Source organism: Ochotona princeps, chromosome 15 (genome assembly GCF_030435755.1).
Source record: "Ochotona princeps isolate mOchPri1 chromosome 15, mOchPri1.hap1, whole genome shotgun sequence".
Taxonomy (NCBI): Eukaryota; Metazoa; Chordata; class Mammalia; order Lagomorpha; family Ochotonidae; genus Ochotona; species Ochotona princeps.
The window spans coordinates 55,317,717-55,326,215 of NC_080846.1; the positions used below are offsets into that span (position 1 = coordinate 55,317,717).

The following is an 8,499-nucleotide window of genomic DNA, read 5'->3' on the forward strand; positions in this document are numbered from 1 at the left end:
AGAGAGATGCTTACTCCCTACATGCTGCTGGAATCCATGTGCATATATAGTAGAGCCGCCTTCTTTTTTTTTTTTTTTTAAGATTTATTTATTTTTATTGAAAGGAAGAAGGAGATACAGAGAGAAAGATCTTTCATCCGCTGGTTCACTCCCCAAGTGGCCAGAGCTGAGCTGATTTGAAGCCAGGAGCACAGGGTCCCAAGGCTTTGGGCCATCCTCCTTGTTTTCCCAGGCCACGACAGGGAGCTGGATGGGAGCTGGAGCAGCCAGGACATGAACTGGTGCCCATATGGGATCCTGGTACATGCAAGGTGAGGACTTTAACCACTATTGCTACCGTGCCAGGTCCCATAGAACCTTCTTGATGAGCCACACTCAAGCACAACGCATGTGAGAAGACAATTCTACTTTGCAATGGCTCCTGGTGAGCTCGTATGAGGTTCTGAGCATCAGGGGCCACTGTATGCTGACAAGGCTGAGCTCTACCATCCTTGACCCAGAAGTCACCTAGGGTTTCTGTTGAATGCATATTTAAGGGCTATCCATTTATATTTATGTCAACTTAATATGATTTTGGATTCAGTTCCTGCAATACACCCACTGTATTTCCTTGGTTTCAACTCATGAATGGGCCTTCTCTGTTGTATTTAACAACCTCATCTTTGTTGTCTTTTTGGCTGCAAAACAAGAAACTCCTGCATTCTTCTTCCTCACTTACAGCCTGGATGGTAACTTGAGGTTGTAAAATACACTTGTGCAAGTGTTTGTGGAGGGCATGGTCCTTCTTCCTTTCTCTCCACCATTAACATGACTAATGGATTCCTCCCACAGTCAAGAGTGACTTTAATTGCTGTTGGCTGTGTGTTCTTTGAGGAGAAACAAATTGCTCTATTTCCTGTGCCCAATCTCCAAACAGCCTCACATATTATCAGCATTCTACTCTGGATAGGTGCTCCAGCCACACTGTCCCTCATTTATTTCTACCCTCCGTTGTTGCTAGGCTCATGGCCAAATCCTTCCCTGCCATTATTTCCCATATACTCCATTACTGAACTCTTACCAGTCTCAGTGGCTGGTGTCATTCTCCCTTTCCACAGAGGCCACCTGTAACCCTATACAAAACGTATTTGTAGAAGCATATTTTCTATTTAACTCTGGAGTAATGCACCTTGGTTATCAATTATTGTAGCCAAAGATTATTGTTTCAAAATATCTGATGTAATCCTCTCCTCAATTTTCTTCTGTTAAGAACGCTTCCTTTCCCCAACCTCTTTGAATTGCCTGTAGTTTACTATGGCATGTATATTTCCATTGCAATGCTCTACCAGTTCCAAATAAGTATCATTATGTCTCAGGAAGTTTTCTTCTCTGATCATTGTCAGCTTAAGCAGATGGACTGTAGCTTTAGTCTACACTGTAGATGAGGGCCTAGGAAAGGTTGGGCACGTTTGGGCACCTGGAGTTCTGTGGGCTCCTGCTAATACATCCACTGCCTCCAGGGGGTCAGTGAAATCCCAGCCGTTTACACTCCAGTTCACGCCTGTAGTGACTGATCTGTCTTCAGACACAGCATCCACTGCCTGAGATTTCACACACAAACCACAACGTGCAGACTTCGAAGGTTCCTTTCCAGAGAAGACTGTAGTGCAAAAGGGCACTCTAGAGACTTTGCAGCCAACTACTTCTCACTGTGCTTACATACTCTCCAGGAGACTAGTGTCGAACTAACCATGGCAGAGCTCCTAGTTCCCAACTCATTTTAGTAATTTTTAGAAAAATAAGAAATGAATATTTGTTTGTAAATGATAACATTCATTCAAGATAAAGACTCAGGGCTGGGTTTGGTGGGAGAAGTCAGTTCTGTTTGAGGATTCCCTCTAGTAGTGTAAGACACGGACTACTGTGTATCTGCATGGTACTGAGATAGACCCCAAAAGCAGTGAGCATCTGCTGTCCCTTCCCAAGCCGGAAACGGAAGCTCCACAATGCTGATTCAGAGTTCGAGCCTGTCCCCTTCACCCAGGGGTGAGTTTCTCAGCACCAAGGATGCAGGGAAGGCCACTGGGAGAAGGAGGGCAGGGCCTTGGCTGAATGTGCTCCCCAAAGTTCACAAGTTGGTAAGTTGGTCCCCAAAGCAACAGTCTTGGGAGGTAATTAGGTCACAAGGGGGTTTCATTACCAAGTGGATTTATTACACCAGCTGTGCCCTCTTGCTCCTCCTTCCTCTTCCTGTCATTCTGACCTTCCCCCTCCTTCTTTCTTGCCATGTGGCACCTTTCACATGTTTTAACACAACAAGAAGGCTCTCACCTGTTGAACTTTCAAGCCTTCATCCTCCAGAACTGTTTAATAATGACCCAGTGTGCGGTATTCTGTGTATATGCACAGTGAGATGGTTGATCCTAGTCACCAGGAAGTGGATCACCATCCCTGCCCCTTGTTCCTGTCCCTCTGTATCTGTGTTCTCTACAACCCCATGTATTAGGATGAAGAAATGAAAGTGATCTCATTACATTCCAAGTTTTAGTTTTTTATGATATTTGGTTTCTGCAAGAGAAGGAATCACATGGTGATTTGTAGACAATGTACAGGAGTTACAACTGCAGCATGAGTTGTAGGGAAACAGGCCCTGTCGAACTCCCAGGTGTGTGAAGTGCTGCCTGCTCTGTGATGGCTGCTCCATGAGGGCTTTGTTGTTTTAGAGTCTTCTGATCTAGACCAGCACTTTCCAGGAAATATTTCCTCTCATTTTGTCCAAGATGACCTATGGTTATTGAGCATTTGTACTGTGACTAGTGCAACTAAAGGGCTTAATTCTTAATTTAAAATTGTAAATGACCATATGGATTGGTGGCTAACATAGGCAGGAAGTTAAATAGAAATAGGTGAGCTGGAATTTCTGCCAGCTCTGCATTGTAGCTCTATCCCCTTACCTGTCCATCTCATGTGCTCATCTTCCCAGAATACTCTGTGTCTCTTCTGGGATAGGGTAGGAGGAGACATCGTGATGAACATGTGGAAGCTAAACTCTGTGTGGGGATGTCATGAAAATCTCAAAAAGCTTCACACTCACTGAACTCCACCAGTCCCCACCTGCCATTTCCTAAAACAAGAGGGGCTCTTTTGTTTTTGATCGCGCTTGGGTCTCCAACTTAGACGTTCTCTCCCCCTGTTTCCTCATAGGCAATTCTCTTGCCCACTCATGATGGGTATTTCTTTGTGTTGGGAAGTCCACACTCACATGTGAATATGCCCAGTCTTTATATAAATCATGCTCTTGAATTCTTAGTTCTGTGAAGGCAAGAACCCGGAATGATGATTGAGATGCCTATAACACAGCCATTACCACCACTTAGCCCCAGCACAGTTTCAAGCCTTCCCAAATGGAAGTCATGTACCATCCAGATACCAGCCATGCCCTGTTCTTACACACCCTGGCAACCACCAAGTTGCATCTGCTTTGGTGGATTTTTGTCTATTCTGGGTGCACCACAGAAACTGAAACAGGTAAGATATAATCATGTGTCTGGTTTCTTTCCCTCGGTATGTTGATTCCAAGGTTCTTCCAGGGTGTAGTGCATCTCAGCACCTGACTACTGGGTAATATCTTGTTAGGTTGTGTCTGTCTCTTGGCTATGTGGATAATACTGTTGCAAGTGTTTGTGTGCAGTTTTTCATGTGGACAGATGTTTTAAGTTATCTGGAGTAAACTGCCGGATCATAGGATGATTTTACATATAACTTATCAAGGAACAATAATATTGTTTCCCACACAAGCTGTACCATTTCATAGACAATTTCAATCAGCCATGTCCAAAGGTTCCAATTTCAACACATTTTCAACACCAGTGTTGCAAATAGCTTAGCCTGCTGCAATGTTTTCAAATTTCGAAAATTTCTATTTGGTGGAAGACAGGGGGATATAGAGGGAGAAATTGATGTATGGAGAAGTGGAAAAAGGAGAGTGAGTGACCAAGGGTTATCTGCTGGTTCACACTCTGAGATTCAGTGATCAAGACAGGACCAGGCAGACCTCCCACATGGGTGGCAGGAACCAGCTACTGGAGCCCATCACAGCTGTTTCCCAGGGTCTGCATTAGCAGGAAGCTGGAGCCAAGACCTAAAGCTAGGAACAGAACTCAGATACTCTGACGGGGGAGGCAGATAACCCAAACCAACCAGTGCCCTAACTGCTGGGCTAAATGCCCACCCACTTTGTTTTTAATAACCACAAATGGATATTACACAATATCTCACTGTGGTTTGGTTTGCATTTCTCTTATGATTAGATATTAATCACCTTTTCATATGGTTACTGGATTTTGTATATTTCCTTTGAAGTTTTAGTTTTGTGTTGTTTTGAATGAACGTATTCACATAACACTTTCTTTTTTTTAATTATTTATTATTTAACTTCATTAATTACATTGTATTATGTGACACAGTTACATAGATACTTGGGTTCTCCCCACCCCTCCCCAAACCCTCCCACCATGGTGGATTCCTCCACCTTGTTGCATAACCACAGCTCAAGTTCAGTTGAGATTCCCCCTTTGCAAGCATATACCAAACATAGAGTCCAGCATCTTATTGTCCCGTCAAGTTCAACGGCTTCTTAGGTATACCCTCTCTGGTCTGAAGACAGAGCCAGCAGAGTATTATCCCGATCAATTAAAAGCTCCAACATACCATCAGCAAAAATTTACATCATTATGGAATTAATTGACATAGTAATGAGTAACCAATATGTTAAAAGTAAATGCGAGTTCCCAGTCACCTTCTGTGACCACCTCACCTATACTTCAATTTTAGTTTATACACAACATATAACATTCAAAACATAACATGTTATACATAACATCATATCATCTTAAATTAAGGCAAACATGTGGTATTTAACCTTTTGGGATTGGCTCATTTCCCTTAGCATTATGGTTTCCAGTTTGGCCCATTTGGCCACAAAGAACACTTTCCATGACAGTTTCTGCTTTCCATCACTTGAATGACTCTGCAAAAACAGTCCATTTTTGGCTTCCATTCTGCTTGTCTGGGCTTACTCCAAAAATGAACGTTTTGGAAGATTTGGAAAACTGCTTTATTTTAATTCCTGACTGCTTCAGAAAAAGAAAACAAATTGCAAAAAGGGCTGTGGGATTTTTTTTTTTTTTAATATGGAACGCTTCACGAATTTGCGTGTAATCCTTGCGCAGGGGCCATGCTAAGCTTCTCCGTATCGTTTCAATTTTAGTATATGTGCTGCCGAAGTGAGTACGGGCTGTGGGATTTTAATTGCACGTCTTTGCATTTGAGTATCAGCTAACTTACTCATGGACCTTTACCTATCTGTGTCCTTTGTGGAAATCTAGCTTCAAGTTGAAAAGATGACTGAGATTAGAAAGGGAGCAATGCTCCCTCTGAGAAAACATACAAGAGCATGTCTGTCACAAACTCTCAAATATGTGCACTTAAGAGGCACAGTCAACTTGGGCTAAGATTTATTTATTTTTTTAAAGGCAGAGTGACAGAAACTTTCCATCTGCTGGTTCACTTCCCAAATGACTACAGCAGTTGGGGCTGGGCTAGGCTGAAGCCAGGAACCTGGAACTCTATGCTGGTCACCTTTGTGGGTGTCAGTGGCTCAAGGACTTGGGACATCCTCCACTGCCTTTCCAAGCCTATTAGCAGGGAGCTGGATTGGAAGCAGAGAAGGTAGGGCTCAAACCAGTGCTCTGACATGGGATGCTGGTGCCATAGGCAGCAGCTTAACCCATTGCACCACAATGCTGGCCCCAATTTGAAAGTTTTCAATATATTTCAGTTTATGAAGTCTAATTTATTATTTTTCTTTATAAATATTTGTGTCAGATTTAAGAAGTGTGACCAATTCAAGGTCAAGCAAGTTACTTTCAGCACTTACATTTAGGTTTTGATTAATTTGGAGTTAATTTTGCATGTGATAGGATATTGGCCAGGGTCATTTGTCTGTCATTGTCTAGTTATTCCAGCAACATTCCCTGAAGAGATTTTCCTTTGTACCTTGATCAAGAAAATCAAGGGACTAGAGGGGTAGGCTTGTTTCTGGGCTGATAATCGTAAATGACAGCATACTTTCACTTAATTATCTTTTTAATGAAAACCATGCACAATTTGATATAAGGTCTGTTAAAGGACAAACCCCAGAGGATGAAGAGGTAGTTTACAATTCATTTTATCATTATTTTGGTCCTTTTATCTAAAAATGCATAATTTATGATTGATTCCTTTGTATGCTATTAAATGCTATAAAACATTACTGGTGTATGCTATTTGGTATTTTTTAGTGAGAAATTCAGTGCACACCTCCTCACCCATTCAGAACTTAATAGTTACAAAGAATGTATAGTGTATTTGCAGCAGAGAGAGGTGAAACAAGGCCCAGCACAGTAGTCTAGTGGCTAAAGTCCTTGTCTTGCATGTGCCAAGATCCCATATGTGCACGAGTTCATGTCCCGGCTGCCCTGCTTCCCATCCAACTCCCTGCTTGTGGCCTGGGAAGGCTGTCAAGGATGGCCCAAAGCCTTGGGATACTGCTCCTATGTGGGAGACCCAGAAGAAGCTTCAGGCTCCTGGCTTCAGATCGACTCAGCTCTGGCCATTGCTGCCTCTTGGGGAGTGAATCAGTGGACAGAAAAGCTTCCTCTGTCTCTCCTCCTCTCTGTATATCTGACTTTCTAATAAAAATTAAAAATAAACCTTTAAAAAAAGACGTGAAACAAATACCTTTATTTTACAAATGTTCAAAGTCAACATTTGCACTTATGAATTCTTCATCAGTTTAAAGTGTCCCAAAGATGAATATCATTTTTTCTTATTAGACAAAGTTTGCCCACCTAATTTAATACCTGGAAAACACTAAATTACTGTTTTTTTTTTCATAACCAGTACATTCACTACATCACTGTCAAGCATGTATTCTCTGACAAGCTTTGGTTTAATGCATTCACACATGCAAATCTACTTCCTAGGGATCCTCTTCAATATGAATTTTACAATGACTAGTAAGGGATGACCTGTGATTGAAAAGTTTCCCACATGTGTTACATTCATAGGGCTTTTCTCCAGTATGAATTCTCTGATGTGCAATACGTGATGAGCTCTGTCTAAAAGTTTTCCCCACATGTGTTACACTTGAATGGCTTCTCTCCCGTATGAATCCGTCGATGCTGAATCAGAGCTGAACTTTGGCCAAACGATATCCCACATTCCTCGCATCGATATGGTTTCTCTCCAGTGTGGATCCTCTGATGATTACTAAGGGATGAGTTACACCTGAAGGTTTTCCCACACTCGTTACATTTATAGGGTCTTTCTCCAGTATGCATTCGCTGATGTTGAATGAGCGCTGAGCTTTGTCTGAAGGCTTTCCCACACACTTTACATTTGCAAGGTTTCTCTCCAGTATGGATTCTCTCATGAATAATGAGTGTTGAGTGAGAACTTAAGGCTTTCCCACATTCATTGCAATTATAAAACTATTCACCAGTATGAATTATTCGGTGTCTATTGAGTCGTGAAATAGAAGTGAGGCCTTTTCCACATTCATTGCTTCTATAGGGTTTTTCTCCAGTGTGGATTCTTTCATGTTGGATAAGAGAGGCACTCTGACTGAAGGCTCTCCCACATTCGCTGCATTTAAAAGGTTTCTCTCCAGTGTGAATTCTCTGATGATAACGCAGGGATGAGCTAGATTTAAAGGTGTTGCCACATTCATTACACAAATAAGACTTCTTCTTGGAATAACTTTTTTGACATCCAGGAAAGGATGTGTTGCAACCAGATGACTTTCTGCCTGGGTTATATTTACAGGGGTTTTCTCCAGCATGGACTTTTTGATGTATAAAAAGGCCTGACCTTCGACTGAAGGCTTTCCCACATTCTTTACATCTATAGGGTTTCTCTACAGTATGTGTTCTTAGATGTTTATAAAGCGAAGTACTGAGAGTAAAGGCTTTCCCACATTCTTTACACACGTAGGCCTTTTCTCCAGTATGAGTTATTTGATGTTGAATAAGAGCTGAACTTTGGCTAAAAGCTTTACAACATTCTTTACATTTAAATAATTTCTCTCCACTATGATTTTTCTCATGTTTACGAAGGGATGAAGTGTTAATGAAAGTTTTTTCACACATACTACTGTGATTTTTGGTTGACTGGGTAAATTTACATTCTGTTTGAAAGTGGTTCCTTGTATTTCACATTTTGGTGGTGTTTTTTCTATGGAAACCATTTGTTGCTTAGTATGCACTGACTTTAAATTAGCATTATGGCCAAATTCAATATTTTTATGGCTTTTCTCTAGAGTTGGGATTTTTTTATTGGTGACTGAATTTATCTCAACATTTTCCTTTTTATCCTGTGTTTTCTCTAGTCTGACTTCATATATGTCAGATTTTTCTGATTTCAAGCCCCAAGGTCTGTTCCTTTTGGATCTCTTCATGATTGGTACCTGAAATGAGGAGT

General features: G+C 41.5%; 1 protein-coding gene and 1 non-coding gene across 2 annotated transcripts; both read right to left on the reverse strand.

Moving 5' to 3' along the window:
• Positions 1 to 5,165: 5,165 nt before the first annotated feature.
• Positions 5,166 to 5,272, reverse strand: LOC118759146 (U6 spliceosomal RNA). Its single transcript, XR_004996000.2, has one exon. It is a non-coding gene; the product is annotated as a U6 spliceosomal RNA (small nuclear RNA).
• A 1,601-nt stretch (positions 5,273 to 6,873) lies between these two features.
• LOC131482008 (zinc finger protein 354A-like) lies at positions 6,874 to 8,476 on the reverse strand. Its single transcript, XM_058673153.1, is given in 3 exon segments — positions 6,874 to 7,153; positions 7,155 to 8,173; positions 8,176 to 8,476. Coding segments are annotated over 3 exon segments (1,473 nt in total). The 3' UTR covers positions 6,874 to 7,000.
• Between the last annotated feature and the right edge of the window lie 23 nt (positions 8,477 to 8,499).